Here is a 22,003-nt window from a genome sequence, read left to right as displayed (position 1 = left end):
CCTCACAGAATATGAGCGCTCCCACACCTATCAATCGCTTTCACATTGCTCTGTGCTGTTCTTTTTATAGGACTTCCAACTCCAAATTATCTTCTTTCCGATGCTCCCTTCTGAGAGCAGTCAGGAGGGCTGGTTGAGGGTTGGGAATAGGGTGCCATGCGGCTTTCAGAGCTCGTTTGACCCACCCACTTTCCAGTCAGTCCTGACCTGGAGATTTTCAAGTCCAATGAAGGAAGGTGGGGAAACCCTGGAGAGAGGCCCTAAGGGTCCTAGGGAGAGGGTCTCTGAGGAGTCCCCCATTCCTGGTCCAGCCTACGTTCCCTACTGGAAGCCTGGCCCAGGGAGCAGGGGATGGAGGCACAACCGGGCCAGTGTATGCAGTTGGCCTGTTTTGGGACATAGTGGACATGGGCAGAGCGGGCTTCGGAAAGGAAGTGCTGGGAAGTTCAAGACGGGTGAAGCTGCTACACCTGGACATCCAGAACCTACCTTTCTGGCAACAGGTCTGTGCCCTACCCCCTGGTGTCTGGTTCTGCAGTTCAAGAACCTCCTGCCATATTTCCTCTTCCAGAAACTCTCCTAACACAGCAATAGCTGCCCTCTTAGGGTCTGCCCTGACTGGAGCTGCATGAAGGATGAGACTGGCACAGTTGCAGTGGGGCCAAGGGCTGGGTAGTAGTGGTGACAGGTGGTATGGCCAAGAGAACCAGCCTGCACAGAACACCCCCTCATTGAACCCACCTCCTGGGACCCTTTACCACAGAGCCCATGGCTGCCAATGGACCAGAGCCTAGTGGCTACCAGAGGCCCAAGTATTGGTTCCTGGACGCCTGACATCACAATGTCCAGCCAATTAGCTGCCGCCAGTGGTATAGCAGCTAGACCTAAGGTTTGGCACACCTGCCGCTCAACTTTGGCTTAAGCTGCATGAGGGCAGGGAAAGACCTGTGTCAAGTGTAGCTCTTTGCTGTAGTTCTCGGGACACTAGGCCAGCACAGACCCACAGGAACCTGGCTAAGGTTATGTGTATGGGGTTCCTTTCGGGGTGTCCTAAGGGTGTTAGATTAGGGGACTGAGGACCAATCCAAGAGGCTGTGGTGACTTTTAAGATCCATGGGGTGGGGAATACTGCTGGGCCAAGGTGGAGGTCATGACATGTGTGACACACCTTCTGAAGTTTGGCTGCCTGCCTCTGGCAAGAAAGACAGCAGCACTGTGTACAATTAACAAAAAGACTTGTATTAGAACATTTACACTCAGGGAAGAAAGAGGTATCTGCATCATCAAATGTGGAATGTTGAAGAAACAGTTAAAATAAATAAAGACTCCGAGCACAGCTGGGGCTGGCTCAGACTGGGACTCACAGGGACCTCTGCACATCAGCTCCAGGCTGCAGAGGCCACCACCTGGCCATACTGGCCTCCCCGACGCAGCACAGCTGTGTCTGGGACAGAGTATCTCAAGTGCCGGTGCAGCCAGCAAGCTCACTCCCCACTTTCCTCGCTGATCTCTGTGACAATGTCTATCAGGCTCTGGAGCCCGAAGATATAGCCAGCGTCCTGGCCCTCGTGTACCACGCTGTCCTCGCCGTACAGCCGGCAGGTGGTGTGCGCAAAGTCGATCATGCGCACATCCACTGAGCTGGTGCCAATGGGCTTGAAGGCATAGGCCCCAGCAGACTCGTCGGCTGACTCCTCTGACAGGTCCTCCAAGTCCTCAGCATCTGAGTCCAGGGCCACCTCAGGCCGCTCCTTGCCATCGTAGATGACTAGCAGGGAGCTTGAATAGAAGCGGTAAGACTCCTGTCGCTCCAACACAGCCTTGAGCTCAGTCAGCTTCTTAAGGACAGGGCCAAGGAGCTCACGGCGCAGGTACCGCCCGTTGTGGAAGAACTGGAAGAGTGCCTCCTTGAAGCCTTGCACTGACAGCTTTCGTCCATGGTATTTGTTCATGAACATTAGCTGCCCACTGCCCGCCTGGTACACCTGTGGGATGGACAGCAGCAGGTCAGGCGCTGACAGCCAGCTCAGAGCCTGGACCCTGGGGAGTGGTAGTGATAGGATAGCCTTGGATCAGATCCTTTAACTTGTTGGGTACACCAGTCATAGGAGACACTGTCCTCTCCATTCAGCACCCATCAGGATACAGCCCTCTGACTTGGGTTCTGTCCCCAGCACCCTGGTCAGTGTATGGTGGGTGGAGAGGAACTAACTCTTTCCTTTCTCTTCTTCCTGTCCCCAGACTCTGGACTCAGCCAGCCAGGCTAGCCCCAACGGGCATCACCCAGGCATGCTTTCTTTACTAACCAAAAAGTGCCACATTCAGTCAGATCTGGCATCTTTTGAGAAAACAGGAATTATACCAGGGCAGGGCAGTGGCAGCTAATGGCTAACCCAGCCAGCCCACGCCACGCACCAGCACCCCCTCACCTGCATGCCACACACGCGTACACCAATGACCGCAGAAGTGCTCTGCTGGCATTTGCGGATCTGGTTGGCTGCCTTCTCTTCTGAAGCATCATCACCATGCTGGCGTGTACCCATCTTGAGGTCCAGGACACAAGGGACCTCATATCGGGAAGTCAGGTTCTCCAGTAAAATAAATTCTGAGTGGTTAAGGAAAATGCCCCTCCAAAGAGGACGTGATGCCAAGTCCACAGAGGGTTCTATCAGTGCTGCCATCTCCCACACAGGGAGCCCAAAGCTGACTAGAGAAGGCTAAAAGGCACCTTCAGTTCTTGCCCAAGAACAGCCTGGGTCTGGACTTAACACAGGCCTGGGCTCCCCCAGCCTGGGAGAGAAACACCATTTCCTGAACTCAGCAACGTGTGGGACCATGTCCTAAATTACAAATAGAACATCAAGTAAGTTCAGTAAATCTTGTAGCCTTAAATATGAACTGGAAATATTAGTATGAATGCATGAAAAGTTCTTTTAAAAATAAATGTATTTCCCAGCTGTGTGCACTGAAAGGTCTAGAAACAATGACCAAAATATAATAGATGTACCATGTTTCCCCCAAAATAAGACCTAGCCGGACAATCAGCTCTAATTAAAAATTATAGTAAAATAAGACCGGGTCTTGTATTAATTTTTGCTCCAAAAGACGCATGAGACCTGATGGTCCGGCTAGGTCTTATTTTCGGGGAAACAGTATGAGTGCCCCCAGCCAGCCCAGACTAATGCTCCTAGAGCAGGGACTGGTGAACTGCAGCCCCCTGCTCCTCGTTGTTGTACAGCCTGTAAGCTAGGAATGGGTCTTACGTTTTTAAGAAGTCAAAAGATATACATACTTTTGTGGGTGCCAAAAAAATGTGTACAAGGGGACACTTTGGTCAATGTTGCTCAAGCAGTAGTTCGCCATAATCAGAAGTGTCTGGAAGCAGATGGTAACCACTTTGAGCATCTCTTGTAAATGCAGAAGTCAAATGTGACTTGCAGTCATCTTTTTTTTATATTAAGTATTACATTAATAGTTTTTTCCTTTCTTAAAACATGTATACATTTTTTCGGCCCCCTCTGTATATGTAAAAAAAATACTTCATGACACATGAAAATTAAATGAAATTAAAATCTGTGACCATAGTTTTATTGGAATACGGGCACACTTACTCATTTATTATCTATGGCTGCTTGCTTTCATGTTACAATGGCAGAGTTGTGACAAGAGAGTATGTGGCCTGCAAAGCCTAAAATATTTACTATTTGTCCCTTTACTGAAAAGGTTTGCAATCCCTGCCTTAGAGGAATGACTAAATTCACATCTGGAGTGGAAACATAACACAACCCTGGACCATCTTTTCATACCAGAAAGTAAGAGAGCTATCACAGACTATTGTGATTATGTCAAAATGACTCAAGAGCTTATTTTAAAAGGCTCCCAACTGGCCAAACATGAGAATATGAGCATCAATAAAGATAACTACAATGGACTAAAAACATTCGAATATGTTTAAATTTATGGATTCATGATGCTAAAAAACTCACTGGTCACCTTTGGAGGATGTTGAGAAACCTACTCATTACTCCAAATACATAGTAAATAAAGGAAAAATTTAACCTGCCTTTCCTATATAAACAATACCTCAGGATAAGCACACAGCTGATGAGGAAAGGTTTTTCTTTACAGAAGGATTCCAGCTAATGAATGAATGACAAAATTAGAAAATCACCTAGTAAAAAAATGGATCTAAGGCAATGACAATACACAAGAGAAAAGACAAAACACTGTGCTTCCCGATGGACAAGTACAAGACCACCTCTGGGAGACTCTTGCCCCTCATCCCTCCCAAAATTGAACCTAAATCTGATCAAGACTGTAGATCAAATTATCAACTTAATGGAAACAGAGAAGGCAGAGTAACATGTAAAAGACACCACAGGGATGTAATCAGTAAAATCCAGATGGTGGGAAACTCTAGAAGACCCAGTTTCTTAGGCAAGAAATTTCCAAGAAGAAAACACAAGGGTATTTAAAAAGACTTAAAACATTTCAACCAAATGTAACATGTGAACCTCATTTGGATCCCCAAAGAAACTATCAATATAAGCATATCTATGAGACAATTAGGAAAAGATGGACACAAACTAGGTTATTTCCCAGTAAGGAATATTGTCCATTTTTTAAGGAGTAATGGTATTAATGTTTTAAAATACGCTTATCTTTTAGCGATGCATGCTGAGGTGTACACAGATGGAATGACATGCTGGGACCTGCCTTCAGAAATAGTTCAGCTGCAAGGCGCTCAGTGTATAGAGACAGTGTTGACACGAGACTGACACAACTGGGTTAACTGCCGAACCTGGGTGACCGGTACTTAAAGGTTCAACATATTCTATTTTTAATGTTTAAATTTGTCCATAATAAAAACTTTAAAAAAGCATAAATACAACACAACACTCAACTCTGAGGAATTTATTCCCCATAAGATTAAAAAACAAAACAAGAAATCAATGATGCATAGCTTAATGGGTAAGAAGGGATAAAAAAAAAAAAAGGCCCTGTGCTTTCTTCCCGTGCCAGTCGGGTGAACCACAGGATTGAAAGGTCAACACCTGGCTCTTGACAGTACTGTTTGGGGACTTCTGCAGGAGTTTGAAACTAGCCCCTTACACTCTAAGCTTAAGCCCCCCTGATGCAAGTTGGTCCCTCCATGAGAAGCCCCATAACCCCTGGGACCCATCAACCCCCTTCCCCACCACCTGTACTCCTAGACCAGCCTTTAGCCCTGAGGGAAGTGATATCTGCCCATGGTTATCATACAGGGTGTCCAGGTGCCATCATGATGAAAAAAACCCAACCCTTTTCTCCAAGCTCCGAGAGTCTCCCCATTTACCCTCCCCGACCAGAGATGCCCTGTGAACAAAGGATACTGTACTGGTTCCGGTGTTTTGCATTCTCCTTCATTCTCTGTAACTGTTGCTGGTGACACTTCATGCTCCAAGGGTTATAGTGTTTAAGTTGGGAACTTATGTTCCCCTTTTTCTCTACACTGTAGTACAAGACTTCAGATTTCTTTAGCCACTCAAATTCTTCTTCTAACTTATGGCTACAAAGAGATAAGGAACCAATAAATCACAATGTCTTATCAAAATTCAGAGCCAAAGAAGCACAAAGGAACTTACTGGAGTGATGGAAAGTTTGATATTTGTATCTTGATGTGGTGGTTTCATTGTACACACATCAAACACTTAAATGGGTACATTTTATTGGGTATATATTATACCTCAAGAAAGGTGATTTTTTTTTTTTTAAATTAAGGGGCCAGCTCACTATTTTTCTACAGTAAGGAGAACCTACGATGCAAGAAAGCCTCTGCCTCCACTTCCGACATATAAGGCAGCCTTCATTGCCCTTTTCTTCTAGGCAGAACCACCCCTGGTTTCTAGTACATCCAGGTTCCCTGACTCTGAATGCTGGAGACTTTGAATTGCTGGAAAATGTGAATTGCAATTCCGCAGGAATAAGTCAACCTACTTAGATTACACATACTTCAATTTATATTTTTACAGCTCTGCAGAGTTTTGGGGATGCACAGTGGACCATTTCGTCTACTATCTGAACCAGATGGTTGTCCTGGTCACTGCTATAGCCCCATGATGCAGGACAGGGTCTGGCACAGGTCAGGTGCAGAAGCAAAGAATGACTGAAATTCTTTTACAGCTGCCACTGCAGCTATTTACCCAAAATAACATGATTTAATGCAGTCAATTAAAGAGAAGTGGGGCATGCCATGTGGAAAACTGACCACTGAGTGATAAGGCACCTACTAAGTCTATCTATCATGTGAGTCCTTAGGTCCAGGGAACTGAGATGTAACAAAGGTCCCCCGAGTGCTCCCCTCCCACAGAGTCCAGGGTTCCCCTTTCAGTTTATACCCACCTCTTCATCTTCTCCTCTTTCCAGTGCTGCCGCACCCAGTCCTTGGGGGTCTTTTCCGTTTCTAGGACATGATGTTTTTTGTTTGTCCACCTTAGGAGCTTACTTTTTGGTTCACAGTCTGAACTGTCTACACTGTCCACAGTTCCATGGTCCCCTTTTAATGGATATGCTATTAAACACAAGTTTCTGTCTTCATCTTCTTCAAAGCACACAGATACCACACCTGGAAGAGGGTGAGGAGCAGAGAGGACTTTTAATTCCACAGGAACAGAGAGCACTTTCAATTCCACATGTGTTATAAATAACATGATTGTAACGTTTGTGTTTTTTCTTACCCCATTCCTTAGTCTCTATGTTGCCAGAGGCCCCAAACTCATCTGCAAACCTAACAAATATCAGAACAGCTAGAAAAGATGACACCATACAAGACAAGCGATTAGGGAGCAAACATGGCCGAGTCTTCCTCTCTGATGCACTCAACGAGGCAAGAGCCAAAGAATTACAAGACACATTTTTCCATCATTGAAAATGTTTATTAATTTTTATGTAATTCTTCTAATCCTAAGAGAGATGTAAAAACATTTGCTCTTTGTATCTTGTGGGAGTTTTTAATGCCCTAAACAAACTCCAATGGCCCTGAGGCTTGCTTTAAAGCAGAGCCTGAACACAGGGGGCAGGGAACAGAGGTTCTGAGGGGTAAGAAGCATCCAAGGATAAGGGGAGACTGGGCAAGCGGAACAAAATAAAGGAGCAAACAAAACAAACCACACAGCACAACAGACACCCTAGCAAAGGCTTTTTGCAGCACCCCCCACACCAGTGGGCACCCCAAGTCTTTTGTCCTTAAATGTTAACTTTATTGGTCTTTGCAGTCTCATGTCACAAAAGAACAAAATGAACACAAGGCAAATAGGGCTGGGCTGGGAGCACGGACGCGTGGTGGCCTTGAAAGCAGCTCTCCCCCTCCAGTCTCTAGAACCTGCCATGTGTAATTAGTCAGTCTCTGAGGGGGCTGTCAGGTGGCAGCATTTCAGCAGGTGCCGACGAGCGCCTTACAGCCGACTGGCTGAACACCTTTCCTCCCAGGCCTCTCTGGCTGGGGATCACTCAGTTTGCTCAGTCCTTGCTGCCCGCCCGCTGCTGGGGAATGCGTGCTCACAGAGAGACGACACTGCTCTGGGTGCAGAGGAGCCGGGGTGGGGAATTCAGGGGATCACACTTCCCTGTGGCCACGGGGAAAGAACCAGGGGGAGAATGGGGGCAGGGGCGGCCAGCTAACAAGGGGCCTTTGGCTTTGTCCTGGAAAAAACAACAGAGAAGGACCAAGTGAGGGCCCCCAACTCCCCCACCCCCACCGCAACACACATGCATATTCAGAATACAGACGTGCCCAGTACATTCTGTCTTCAAAGAGTATGTTTAAATAGTCCCAGAAGAACCTAAAGTGTTCAACAGTCTTTTGTATAACTAGGCAATGCAAAATTTAAATTATTTTCCTTATTGGATTCTTCCTTGATCTACAAAGGATCCAGCCTCCCCAGGAAAGATCACACCACGCTGGTGGCTGCTGCTATCCCCCAAAATGCATTCTAAAAAGGAAGAAAGAGTCACCATATGTGAATCAAAGGGTTGCTGTTAACGTTGCAATTTTGGGGACATTCCGTAATAGCAATAGGCTTCAGCTAATCAACACAGGCCTCCCACTCCTGCATTCCATCTGACTCAACCCTGCTCCCGAGCCTACCTAATCACCAGGGCTTCTGGTTTCCTGGAGGACAAAAAGCAGGCGTCAAGTATTCTGTGTAAAATCCTCCCAAAGTCTTCCCCCACTGTGCCCCCATGTGGGCAATGGGTTACTGTGATCAAGAGACACCTGAACATAAAACACAACTACACTTCCACCAAAAATAAACTCAAAACAAATCCACAAAAGAGAATTGAGCAATCTTACCAGGGCTTGAAAACTGAGGGTGTGAGGTGCTGGGCTGAGAGCCAAGAGGAGAAGGAGGGAAGAGGGAAAACACAGAATGAGGGGGTGGGGGCCCCGGGGATGGCTGCCATGGAAGGCCGCTGACGCCTCGCATGTCCTCGCCAGGCGACGCCTACAGCAGCTGGGGGCTCACCTTTGTATTGGGGAGTGAATTTGCGCATCTCAGCTGGGAGAGTCTCGTAGAACTGGTGCTCCCTCGGCACCAGGGGCTTGCACAGTGTCGTCTCGTTGAAGCGGAGCACACAGGAGTGCCCCCCAACCTGGTGGACAAAGGGCTCCAGCAGGACGCCCATGGTGCGGGGCTCCACGTCCATGGCCCTGAAAGCTGGGCTCATCCTCCAGGCGCAGGCGGCAGGGAGAGGGGGAGGCGGCGGGATCCAGCGGCCAGCGATTCCTCTGTCTGCTGTCTGTCTATCCGTGTGTCCGTCTGTCTGGCTTCGGCTCCTCGGTTGTGCGGGCTAGGACGCTCTGCCGGAAGCAAACAGTGACAGAAGTTGGAAGCGGCCTGGGAACCAACAGCCTCAGAGCGGTAGCCCTGCTCCTTCAGCAGAGACAAACAGACTGAGCTCACTCGGGGCCCCGCCTACATGGCCCCCTCTGGCCCCGCCTCCTCCCTCAGAAAAACAGCCGGAGCTCTCGCGGGGGCGGGGCCGGATGCCCACAGGCGAGGACTGGCTCCAGGTGCATCTGCACAGCCGGTGCCTTAGAACGCCACAGCTGCCCGCAAAACGCGAAGCCACCCCCAAGTAGTCACAATTTCCAACCTAATACTCGGATTAAATCTGACCATTTCTAAGTAAAATCGTTAAACTTAAGATGGTGAATGCCCAAATCTCTGTTAATTTTATGTGTGTATATATATACACACACACACACATATATTTTAATAAACTTTATTTTTTAGTTTTACATTCATAGCAAAATGAGGAAGACAGAGATTTCCCACATAATTCCCTGCCCCCACACATGCACAACCTCCTCCATTATCAATAGCCCGGAGTGCAGTACATTTGTTACAATGATGAAGACCCTACATCATCATAGTTTACATTAGGGTTCACTCTTAGCCATGAATTATGTTTTTATAAAATATATTTAAAGGGAAAACCTGTTTACACACCATCAAGATTCACTCCCCCAGGGTGTCCACACACACCACTCCTGCCCCCAGGCCAGAGACAAGCCCCATTAACCGTATTAGCAGTGGAGTTTGGGCCTAGCTTTAATGATTAACCTCTGTATCTAAAAACAACTGATCAAGGGTGGCTAACTCCCTTTAAAATGATACACAGTGTTCTAGGTCACGGACTATTTTTATCAGTTCTATCCTGATCGCCAAAAGCTGGGGCACACCTTTAAACCAAAGCTATACTCCCGGGGCAATCCCCACGCTCACCCACTCTGAGGTCCAGGGCCTTACATCAGACTTCCCATTCCCAAACGCACTGGATCTCAGCAAAACCCACCTCTATGGTCTGTTATCTGTTTCTATCTATAACTTATAACCCTGTATGTAATGCTGGTAGTCTGGTAGAGTCACTACCAGCATTACATACAGGACTTGGGCTACACTACAGTATCTATATAGGGTTTCTTACTGGGAACTCTTCTGGTTTTCTTGACTCCAACCGAGATGGTGGTGGTGAGAATGGCCTGCTGGATATGTGCCCACAGTCCTCTACGGTGGGTAAAGCACGTATTATGTGCTAGGCTCATTACAGGAGCGCACCTCATTTGGTCCTTATGATACTTTCTAAGAGGTAGACACTATTCTCCCTGTTGTAAACAATGAAGCTGATTTGGGGAGGTGAAGAAACTAATCCAGGGCAAGAGACAATAAGCCACAGCTCCCAAATGAACCTCCATGTGCTGGAGGGGTCTCTGGCTCTTCTTCTGCCTTAGTATAGCGCTCCTATGTGCACGGGACATTTAGCTTGTTCTGTCAGCGTGCTTTCACCATGTATTCATAGTTCCCATTTATAAAATAGTCATGTGCCACTTGACAATGGGGGTACATTCTGAGAAATGCGTGTTTAGGCGATTTTGTCACTGCAAACAGCATAGTATGTACTTACACAAACCTAGATAGCACAGCCTATTACACACTTAGGCTGTATGATATATAGCCTATTGCTCCTAGGCTACAAGCCTGTACAGCAAGCATGTTACTGTACAAAACAATGTAAGACTAAATCAAGCACAAGAGAAAATGATGCAATCAAGAGAAGCAGTAAACACGAGATGTGAGGCTGCTGCTGGCCTGACATGGCATACTGTTTTACAGCAAACCTGTTGTTTTTAGAAGTAGAAAGAGTACACTCGAAAATAATGATAAAAGTATAGTACAGTAAATATATAAACTGTACTCGAGAGCTGTTCCCATTTATAAAATAGTGACATAGTCATTATCATTATCAAGTACTATGTACTGTACATAATTGTATTGTATGTGCTACACTTTTATACGACTGGCGGTGCAGGTTTGTTTCCACCAGCATCACCACAAACATGTAATGTGTTGTGTACGTTAATGCAGCTACAAGGTCACTAGGCAGTGGGAAATTTTCAGCTCCCTTTTAATCTTATGGGACCACCATCATGTATGTGGTCTGTTGTTGACTGAAATGCCGTTACACAGCCTATGACTGTGGGCCTCTTTTAAAGAGTTTAAGCTGTTGTTAATTTCTTCCTTTCACAGGAACTGACTGTGGGCCCCAATTGGACTCAAGGACCAAGAATCAATGAGTTTCCCTATATACAAAGAGCAGAAAACCAAAGGTCCTGATTTCTCACCTGGCACTACCCTGTCATCAGCAGAGAAGCCCTCAGGAGGGCATGTGCAGAGAAGAGTCCCATGATACAACACAGGCAATCAGTTCTAAGAATGTGTACATTCCAGCAATTCCAGATTCGCTCCAGAAGGTGGAGCTCTGAGATGCTTGGCTACACAAGCCCCTTCTCTAGGTCTATAGAGACCAGTTCATACTAGTCTATTGAAAAGACCTCTTTAGTAAGAGCAACACCAAAGGAAAACTACTAACTCATGGGTGGCCAAGCACGAACCAGAAACCATAATTATTAAACTGTGAAAGCACAAGACACTCATGGGCCAGGCTTTAGAAACACAATCTAAACCTTCTATAAAACTGCTTTTGTTATTAGAGTAATGCTAACAATGATACAAAATCCCTTTCTAATTCTTTTAAAGATTCCTCAAATGTATTCAATTAAGTAGGAAAATCTCTCTCCAGGCATCTTATCCATCCCCACTTCCAATGACAAATCTAAAACAAAACCCAGTCCTTCGTGGCAGCTCTCTAGAGTACAGTTCGTGGGTGTGGCTGGAGCCTGAAAGGCCCAGTTAGCGTCCCCACCTCCTTCTCCCAGGTCCCCAGTGTGTTCAGTAGCTGCTGGGTATGATGTGGCACCTTGCCACCCTCCCCTAGCACCCAACTCTGGCAGTCCACAGGGCACTGCTCCCCACAGAAGAATTAGCTTGAGTAGAGAGGCAAGAAAAATAAGGCTCATTCTCGCTTGAGCCAAGTCTGATGACAGAGGAAACTCCCAAATGTGAGGCGGAATTCGGGAGACAATAGATTATCTTATAGTGAGATAGAGCCAGATTCTAGTCACAAGTTCTGCCAATCAATTACTTGGACAAAGTCTCCAATTCCCTGACTCCCTTTAAGTTTTACATTTTATAGAACTGTTTTCTGGTTTGTAGAACGGAAAGGAGAGGCCTGGAGTAGGCAGTGCTAACCAGTGAGTGGTAACCAGTAGTTTGTTTTAATCAAAAAGGAAAATCCAGTAAATATCAATTTACTACACATAGTAAGGTGAGTCCTTTTTGTGATTATTTTATTTCAATTATGTTCCATCTCTCAATTTGAATGTAAGTGTGGCTTCACTGTAAAACATATTTCTCAGGGTGGCCAGATTGCTCAGCTTGTACAATGTGGTTGCTGGTTCAATTCCCACCTGGGACGGTGGACTGTGCCCCTGCAACCAAGATTGAAAACAGCGACTGGACTTGGAGCTGAGCTGCGCCCTCCACAACTAGACTGAAGGACAACGACTTGGAGCTGATGGGCCCTGGAAAAACAAACTGCTCCCCAATATTCCCCAATAAAAAATTAAAAAACAACAAGTAAACATATTTCTCATGTTTAGGATTGCAGATAAAGAAGTAGGGCTTCTGTTCTCTCCTTACAACTCCTATCCCTGTGGGAAAATGAAGCATCAACTTCCTCTCTAGTAGCCTCAAAAGAAAAGCACCCAAAGCAGCTGCTCTGTTTCTCCTGCTACTCTCTCTCTGTTCCACATGCAGTTTGAGCAGTGGGACCTTTTAATGGTTTTTAAACATCTGAGGTCTAAGGCCCAGTTTCCCAGGAATCCTAGAGTAGTTCTAGTTACTGTGAAGTCCATGCTATGTATGGATGGACCCTGCACCTAGGGAGATAGGGAATAACCATAAAACACTGGCTTCAGATTTTATATTAGCTTTCTATATTGCCTCACACATTTGTCCATGAAACTATGAACAGGTAAGGAACAGAGAGAGCATGATTCATCCTAGGCTAGGACATAGCTTTCCCCCACAGCCATCCCCCTAAATCTATCAAACTGGTTTAAGGATCTGCTGGAAACAATACCTTAATATTCTTACCTTTTAAAATACTACAAATAAAACAGCTATGACTCATGAACGCCCCTGGGCCCTTAGCTCACACATCATGAATTTAGTTAATGAGGCTACAAAATGGGATCTGCTGGGGCCACTTACTCTGCCTTAAGAACAGCCCCAGGTTGGGGTAGTCACAGGGGATGATGGCGTCAGGTACACAGCCTGATGGTGGAAAAACAACCCTCACCACCCCGCACCTCCTCTCCGTGAGCCCTAGAACCACCGCCCGGCATCTGCACACATCCACACACACCCCACGACTCTTCCACCAGCTCAGTCCCCGGATCTCTCAAACACAGTTTCTTATAAAGTTAAACATAAACATGTTTATGTTAAACATAAACATATACAGCAATCTTCCTCATAGGTATTTACCTAAGAGAAATAAAAACAAATGTCCACACAAAGACTTGTACATGAATGTTCATAGCTGCATTATTCACAATAGCCAAAAGGTGGAAACAGCCGAAACGTCCATCAAATGGATGAATGAATAAACAAATTGTGGTATATCTGTATACTAGCATATTATTCAGCAAAAGGAATGTATTGATACATGCAACAACAAAGATTAATCACAAAAGCATTATGTTAAGTGAAAAAAGTCAGTCACAAAAGACTATATATACTGTATAATTTCACGTATATGAAATTCTAGAAAAAGCAAAACTAAGTACCAGAAAGCAAATAAGCAGTTGCCAGGGGGCAAAGAGGAGGGGAATAGGATTGACTGCAAAGGGGCCCAAGAGAGCTTTTAGGGTTCTTTTGAACCCCTAAATGAAATGTTCTATGCTGTGACTGGGACAGTGATCATAAACTTGTCAAAGCTCATCGAATTATAGACTTAAAATCGATGAATCTTATTGTATACAAATTATATTCAATAAAAGGATTAAATATTTACTTACACATTTTAGAATTTATAAAAATTTCATAATTATATATAATCAGAAAAGACTATACTTAAAAAGACCACCATAGCTGTGTAATACTGTCTACATGCAAATGCACTGCTGAATTTACTTTCCCATCCTTTCTAACTGGGCTCATTTGCCTCACACTGAGCATCCTGAGTCACTAGGACCAAGGTCAGCCTGAGTCACCATCTCAGTCAAATCAAGGGCTTCTTTCTTTCTGTGAAGGTACCCCCTGATTGCTAAGTTTTCCCTCATAAATCTATGAAATCCACTGCTAACCCTAAAGCCATCTGATCACTTGGAATAATTTTTATCAGGGTATTAATACTAGCAGATTTCTACCAGTTGCATGGTTATTTTCTTCAATTCTTGTAAAGCCAAAGCAAAAGCATCCTTTACACACAAACAAGCAGAATGGAAGCATAAAGGTTCAATAGGCCTTTCTGTAAAACACCAATCCAAAGAGAAGAAAAATCAACATCAAATCTGCGCCAATATGGCTTCCTAGCTATTTCTCCAACATGTCAGCATACACCCACCTCAGGGCCTTTATACTTGCCACTCCCTCTGCTTGTATCCCCATTGGCTCACTCCTACCTCCTCCAGCTCTTCATGCAAATGTCACCTGTTTAATGAGGTCTTTCTCATCCACCCCACCTGAAACAGCCACATCTCCCCACCCCCATGCCCTCATCCAACCCCGCTTGTTTTTCTCCTTAGCACTTAACCACCATCTAACATACTGCCTATTTCTTATGTGTCTTGTTTATTTCCCGTCTCACCCACCCTGCCTCCACCACAAAACCAAGTCCATCAAGTCAGAGACCAGGCGCCCTACAGCATATGCCTCAAATCACTCCTGCACCATGAACACCTGCTGCACACAGGGCATGAGAACTCAAAGGCACCCACTGCGCTTGTCCAAACAACTGGTGCAGGTTTGCATAATCGCAGTGGGTGCCTTTGAGTTCTCGTGCCCCGTGTGCAGCAGGTGTTCATGGTGCAGGAGTGATTTGAGGCATATGCTGTAGGGCGTACAATCAGAGGTGAGTACAATTATGAAAACGAGGCATGTCACACACCTTACAAAATGCATTCTGAGCACAGACTGGTACTTATTTTGTATTTATAATCTCCCACCTTATCAAGGCTGCATTAACTGTGGAGTAAAAATGAAGGACCCGCACCTGAACACTCATCTGAGACCTGCTGGTGTGGAAACACTTCATGTAAACAAAGCCTAAGCTCTTAATGTAATGACAACCAATCTCCTGGAATAGTGTCTCTTACAGAAACTCAGACAAGAAAAGAATGTTCACTGAAGAATAAACTTTAAAAATGTAGAAACGGCAACTGGACCTGGAGCTCAGCTGCACCCTCCACAACTAAGATTGAAAGGAAAACAACTTGACTTGGAAAAAAAGGCCTGGAAGTACACACTGTTCCCCAATAAAGTCCTGTTCCCCTTCCCCAATAAAATTAAAAAAAAAAAAAAAGTTACAACTGTAAATTTTACGTTATATATAGTTCACCATACACACAAAAAAACCTAAAAACAAAAGCAGCAGCTATTCCCAGGGGTCACGGCTGCCCACCCACTTCCAAGGCCCTACAGTCAGTACATAGAAAACCTCCAATGTCTTAAAGTCTTACAGCTCGTGTGTGAAAAGAAACTTGATAACAGGTTTCCCAGATCTGACAACTATCCTAAAAATTTACTTGACATATGATGACTTGTGGAGCTGAAAGAAACTTTTGTTAAGTTGTCAATAATAGAAAGCAGATGGAGAACCACCACCCTAGAGTGATGGTGTGACCTTTCTATAGACAAATAATGGCACTGCTGTCCTAGAAAGAGGCAGTTAAAATGCCACCCCAAAATGTAAGGAAAAAAGTATTATAGTATGTTGTTTGCTTTTTGAAATGTGTAACTTTTAGCCATTTCTTTTTTCAACTTAAAATGTTCACTGTTACCTAATTATTTCCATAATTGTAAATTCTTTTGTTGAAAGATAACATTTATGATTATATAATTATAAATTATATATTTATGTATAAATTATATATTTCTATTACATTATATAAACTTCAAGCACCACAAAACCTGGATCTGCCTGTACTAAGTGGTAGGGTGGTTATTCCCGTCTCCAGTTTTCTGAGTGTTCCAAACTTCTTGAAATGTTCTCAAACTCAAAGCATATGTTATCTTTATAATTAGGAGGATGTTAGGGGAAAAAGGAAAATATTTCACTAAGACGGAAATGGGAAAACCCAGATGGCTGCTCAGCTCTTGAAGATTTTGTGCACGCACGCACACACACACCAATGATCCTATCCACACTGCATGCTCAGAGCTCCACTCCACGATGGAGACCCTGGGAGACGGACCATGTGGAAACAAGTGAGGCTAACAACCCAACACATCATGTCCTTAACATGCATACAAAATGCTGGAAGGTTAGAGAAGGAAGTGACCAACTGCTCAGCCTTCAATGACAGTGGGATACAACCATGCCAGAGGTGAGAGCGACTCCTTCACTCTCACAACAGCCCTCTGGAGAAGACACTATGATTACCTCCCTTACAGAAGTGTACACTGTGGCACCATGAGGTCAGTGTATCACCAAGGCCTCATCAGGAAAAGCAACAGGTACCTGAGATGCAGGAGTCACTGCCAAGTACGGTGGAATCAGTCCTAACCTCAAAGGAGCTGTAGCTTGGCTGGCTGGCTGGCTGGCTGGGTCACCACCATGCCACAGCAGGTGCTGGCTCTGCCAAAGCAGCAGTGCCAGAGACAAGACACGGAAGCCCTGCATCGACTTGACACAGGTGCCTGCAGTCCATCACTAATCGTTGATTTTCTCCCTCAGGTATGAGTGGAACTATTTCATGAAAGTCACAGTAATGCAGCCCCTTCCCCCCACGCTGAGGGACAAATAAAACAGCAGATTCTGTTCCAAATATCTGAAGCTTTTCAGAAACATCAGCCTCTGATGTTTCTCCTCTCTACAACCGCCAGCACGACCACATTTGCCCCTTCTCTGCCTCATCAGACCAGATTTCTGGAATGACAGACTAAAGGGCCCTAAGAATGGAGGGGGACAGGGAGGAGGAGCTTTCAAGATGCCCAGAAATACGTTCATCAGTTTTACCGCTAGAACTACAATTTTAGCAATTTAAAAGCTTTCTCTAGCTTAAACTGTGTCACTACTCCCGTAAGGAAACCTAAATTATTAATTCTAAGGTGTTACATGTCCTCTTTATGAGAATATCATTTTTTTTTTATAAATAAATGTATTCCATACACATACCAAGATTTTTCAGTCCTTCTTAGAAAGCCTGTTACTCCTCTTCAAGGGCAAATCTCCATTTTCAGTCTCTTCCTCCTTGGTACAGCCTACGACTCACACCACCTTGTAGGTAACACACATAACAGGAACACGCAGAAGTGACCCTCTCAAACTATGGCCGAAATTGCTCTGAAGTCTCAATATATAGGGGACATTCCTACTTTGGTTCTCTCACTGCCAACAATGAACAATCCCTTAGCTTCAGGCACGATTATATGCTCCTGGCCTGTGGTCAGTGTTTACCTTGCTCAGCTCTCAGCCAGTTCCCAAATGAGATGACACATGAACTCATCCTCTTAAACAAAGGGTGCCCAAAATGTTTCAGTCCTCATGGGCAAGCACAGAATCCAGGCAGCCCTAACCTGCCCAGTCCAGCACTGACCCCTAGAGTCTACACCTGCTGGTGGAGGGACCTACGTGTGCCCTGCATTGCACTAAATCCTGTGCCCAGGGGGCACAATTTCCTTTGTGTCCTCACAACACCTCACTCAGGTAAACACTCCCCTCAAAGGCCTACGAAACATCCCAGGCTCAAAACATCAATCTGGCAGCTTTCATCACCCAACCACTCTAAGTACAGTCGTGTTCTTCAACTAGCCAGGAAAAGAACAAGATACGGGAGCGAGAAAATTCCTGACATTACACAAGTCAAGCATTATGTTTAACACAGGACCATTTGCCAATCATCCTCTAGGAGTCTGCGATTTCTTTCCAAAATAAGGCATAGCAAAATGTAAGAAAACTTCGTTGGGGAAAGCAAGTTCAGCTGCACCCATAGTGCTGAAGCAAATCACACACTGATCCCTTCAGAATCACCTGGCTTATGAGGACAGTGACTTCAGTCAATCAAGAGCACATCTGAGGACTGGGAGGGAAGGTCAAAGGGGCACTTCCCCTTTGTGCCATCTTACCACTCTGTTCCCTCTCTTTGGAGCTATACAAGGAGCCTAAGGTACTTTCAAAGTAAAAACATTCTTTGAGAGTGAGAGAAATCATTCCTGGGAGAGGGGCAGCCTGCCCCTTCCTATCCCAGCCCTCACCTGCCTCAGATCTGCTGGAAACACCCACTAGTTTTTGGGGGCCCAGAGTGTCAGCTGCTAACTGGCACTCCTGCAAGGTCCACCCTTCCAAATGCCCAAGGACTCTGCATCCTGGGCTTGTAGTCCTCCCCTGGTCTCCAGAGCAGGTGCAGCAATACCAATCAACTTGTAAGGTTCTCAGGCATGCAACACTGGGAAGGTGGATATTTTATCCATGAAGTCAGAGACAGCTAGGAAAATAGTGTGTTGCGGTGGACGCACTTACATATGAGGGGAAGAAGGTCAAGCACTCAAGAAGGAACAGATAGCTGGGAGCAGTGACACTGAAGCTTGAAAACAGATTTGGGAATTACCTACAAAGGAGACAGAAGGCGCCCCAAGACTAATGTGCAAAGAAAGACGAGCTCTGGGTCAAAGCCCCTGTAACTGGGAACTGCCCATGAGCAGAGGGGGCGATGTCACTGAGAGAGGAGGTCAATAAAGAGACAAGCAGGCAGAGCTCCTTCACCTCTTGGAGGCCAAAGGTGACTCTCCTTCCAGTTCCACACAGAAAATCTAGGGCTCATACCCTTTAAACCATATGACACAGAGGGAGGGGGAGCATCATGTACTGTGTGGCTCTTTGGGGCCCTGACAGCCCTCAGAGTTCAGTTTGGGGCTCATTTTTGAATGAGCCTTGGCAGTTCCTTCACTGAAAAGATATACAGGAATGACCCCTGTCAAACCCCAGACATCAGATTCAAAAGGTCTCAAGCACCAAAGCCAGCAGATGGGAAACTCTACAGGACAAATGACAGACAGTTGCTTCAACAGATAAATTATAAAAACAGAGCATATATAAATTTAAGAAACAAAAGAGTCACTTAATCAAATGCAATGTGTAGACTTTATTTGGATCCCAATTTGAACAAACCAACTGTAAAAAAATAATGAGATAACTGGGAACATTTGAACATGACTTTTTTTAAAATTAAGGAATTATCATTGTTCTTCAGGCGGAATAATGATGTTACAGATATGGTGGGTAGCCCCTTGTCTCTCAGAGACACTCAATGAAACACTTATGGATAAAATACATTTGGGGTATAAGCTTCCTAAAAAATTCAGCATTTTTTTTAAGTGGGTGGGGGAAGGCAGGGTGTAGATGAAACAAGACTGGCTAAGAGTTGATAACTGTGGAATCTGGTGATGGGTGACAGACCCAAACCAACTGTGCATCATCTTAGAAGACTGTCTTTTCCTTCAAACTCTGAGGTGGCCTCTAAACTAAATTTTTGGTGAAAAGCACCATTCCTTGCCATTGGAACATACTGCAAAATGCTAGTTATATTTGTCACTCTTCTTACTCGGTATGCAAATATGAAGAAATATAATTTAAAAAACAAAAACATGCTTTAAAATATAATCACAGGAGGGTAATCGTCTACTTACTTTCTATTATGCAAAAATATGTTCAATTTGTTTAAGGTGATTATCCAACTACATAAAATAACTTCACTTAAAGGGAAAATTCTTCCCCAGTGTACCCTTTTTATGAGCCAAACAATGGAAAATTTTCACCTCAGCAAGCTGGCCTCAGAGAGGCTCAGGCTCATCTCGGTTGCCTGGATACCAGTGCATCTCCAGTGCTCGGAGAAGACCCTGGTACCTTTCTGCAAGGGAGACTGGATAATGTTCATCAGTCAGCCTTGTTCCTTCCTCACACATTCCACTGCTCTGACAGATACAGGGCTGGTACACAGGTATACAGTGTACTGGGCAGTCACCTTCCAAGCCTTCAAGCAGACAAGAAGTCTATTACATTTGCTAAACTGGTTTTTACAATCATATCAACTATAATCTCTGTTCTCATCCACTTTGATTTCTAACAAATCCTGTGAATTCGATTCTAAAATCACAAAGCAGGTAAACCAACTGGAGTAACAGTTAACAGTTCAAATGACTTTTTCTCCAAAGAAAGTTACTAAGCGATCAACTGGCCTATTATGTCAAATATGATAAAGTATTAATTTTTCCTGGTTTCTAATTATAACAATGGCTAAAGTTAGAATAACAACACCACCCTGAAACTTCTCTTTAAATACTTAACAGCAGGTTACAGCGTGCAACTACACAAACTCCACAGCAGCAACCAATGTAAATAAGCATCTTAGTTCACTTAAAATGTTACCCTGCTAAAAATGCAAATATAGCAAATATTTTAAATACTAGAATTCATCAAAATTACTGTAATCATAGTGCTTTATAAAAACTATCATAAAACTGGTTATCTGCAACATTTTTGTTACCACTTTTCAAAAGCTCAGTACTTTTTCTAAAAATTATTCTTCCAGATGACTTTTATCCTTGTTCAATGTACATTTTGCTATCAAAATGTTTCATTCCAAGCAGTAACTAGTTCTATTTCCCCTGGCATTTACGAGCACTAGATTTTACTGGTTTCTACATTTTATTTCCACAACATTTGGATTAATTTTTCTGCTAGTGCAGCTTTTTAATAAATGAGAATAAAATTGTAAAATGAAACATCATTAGGATGCAAAAGACAAAAGCAGTCTGTAATCAAATGTGAAAGAAATGAAAGCTCCACCCACAGTGAAGTTATCACTATAAAGAAGGCGTCCTCTGATCCATTTTAAGACTTATGGATAATAAGGTTAGGTGTGCAGATTTCCCCACCAGATACCAGCTGATACCAGCTGACGGACCCAACCGCCACTCAACACTCAAAATGGCTGCACATCTGCCGACCCCAGGTAATAGTACCTGAGACGTTAGGTTGACTCTTTCACCCAAACACTCAAGGAGAACCCGCTCAATGACCCGGGAGATCGTGGACGTCAATGTCCTGGGGAGACGATGACCCGGGGGAATCTTTCCTCCCCAAAGACCCGAGATTTCCTCAATGACCGGGGTATATTCTGCATCCCCCAAATATCCAGGAAATCCCTTTCAATGACCAGGGAAGATCCTGCCCCTCAAAAACAAGACAGATCTTCTCTCCCAATAACCTGAAGAAAAACGTCTCTCTCAAATGACCTGGGGAAATCTGGCCCCACCAAAGACCCTGGGAGACCTCCCCTCCCCGCCATAACAGCGGGAACCCCTCCCCAAATAACCTACGGATACCTCTAATAACCAGAGACCTCGCCCCACAAAAGCTCGGAGCAACCATCCCTTTAAGCGCCCGGAGCGGAGGAGCGGCAGGCACCGTAAGGCTGGCTTTACCTGCGGCCTCAGTCTTGTCCCGCGGCGCTTCCGTCCTATTGTTTCTCTCCCATCAAGATGGCGTCGGCCGCATCGGGCCCCGCCCCCCGCGCCTCGCTCCCAGCGACCCTCGCTATTGGCTCACACCGGGAGCCCCGCCCGCGGATTGGGCAGCCTGAAAAGCGCTGTTGCTAGGGCGCTGGGATTCTCTGCGGCAGCTTCCGGGAGGGGCGGGGTACGGGGCGGGGTATGGGCGGGGCCAGAGAGCGGGGCGGAGCCTTGTCTGCCTCCCTAAGGAGGGTGGCCAACGAGGTCAGGTGAGTGGTGGGTGGACTGATGGCTTCGGGCTGATGGCTGCAATGTGGGATGCCTGGGGGATGGATGGATCAACTGACTGTACCATTTTCCCCCGAGTCTGAGGTGTTTCCCAGGAT

General features: G+C 45.2%; 1 protein-coding gene across 2 annotated transcripts; it reads right to left on the bottom strand.

Moving 5' to 3' along the window:
• Nucleotides 1–1,218: 1,218 nt before the first annotated feature.
• Nucleotides 1,219–21,720, bottom strand: IP6K2 (inositol hexakisphosphate kinase 2). 2 transcript variants are annotated; one of them, XM_019723918.3, is made up of 6 exons: nucleotides 21,591–21,720; nucleotides 8,505–8,839; nucleotides 6,382–6,604; nucleotides 5,373–5,548; nucleotides 2,430–2,605; nucleotides 1,219–1,985 (listed from the first exon to the last, which is right to left on the bottom strand). In XM_019723918.3, exons 2-6 carry the CDS (start codon nucleotides 8,704–8,706, stop codon nucleotides 1,485–1,487), a joined length of 1,278 nt encoding a protein of 425 aa, XP_019579477.1. In that variant the 5' UTR covers nucleotides 8,707–8,839; nucleotides 21,591–21,720; the 3' UTR covers nucleotides 1,219–1,484. The 2 variants fall into 2 exon arrangements, with proteins under 2 accessions (XP_019579477.1, XP_019579478.2); XM_019723919.2 differs by having other exon boundaries at nucleotides 21,492–21,610.
• Between the last annotated feature and the right edge of the window lie 283 nt (nucleotides 21,721–22,003).

The sequence above is a fragment of the Rhinolophus sinicus genome, chromosome 5 (genome assembly GCF_057876585.1).
Source record: "Rhinolophus sinicus isolate RSI-liver-muscle chromosome 5, RSI-T2T, whole genome shotgun sequence".
NCBI classification, from domain to species: Eukaryota; Metazoa; Chordata; class Mammalia; order Chiroptera; family Rhinolophidae; genus Rhinolophus; species Rhinolophus sinicus.
Note: the sequence above shows the minus strand (reverse complement) of the source record. Positions and strands in the feature narration are given on the sequence as shown.

Coding starts and splice junctions, on each gene's coding strand:
- IP6K2 (XM_019723918.3), bottom strand. CDS start 8,706: ATGAGCCCAGCTTTCAGGGCCATGGACGTGGAGCCCCGCACCATGGGC. Junction 6,605..8,504: donor ATTCACTCCCCAATACAAAG/GTGAGCCCCCAG, acceptor ACCCTCTTCCAG/GTGTGGTATCTGTGTGCTTT. Junction 1,986..2,429: donor TACGCGTGTGTGGCATGCAG/GTGAGGGGGTGC, acceptor TCCATCCCACAG/GTGTACCAGGCGGGCAGTGG.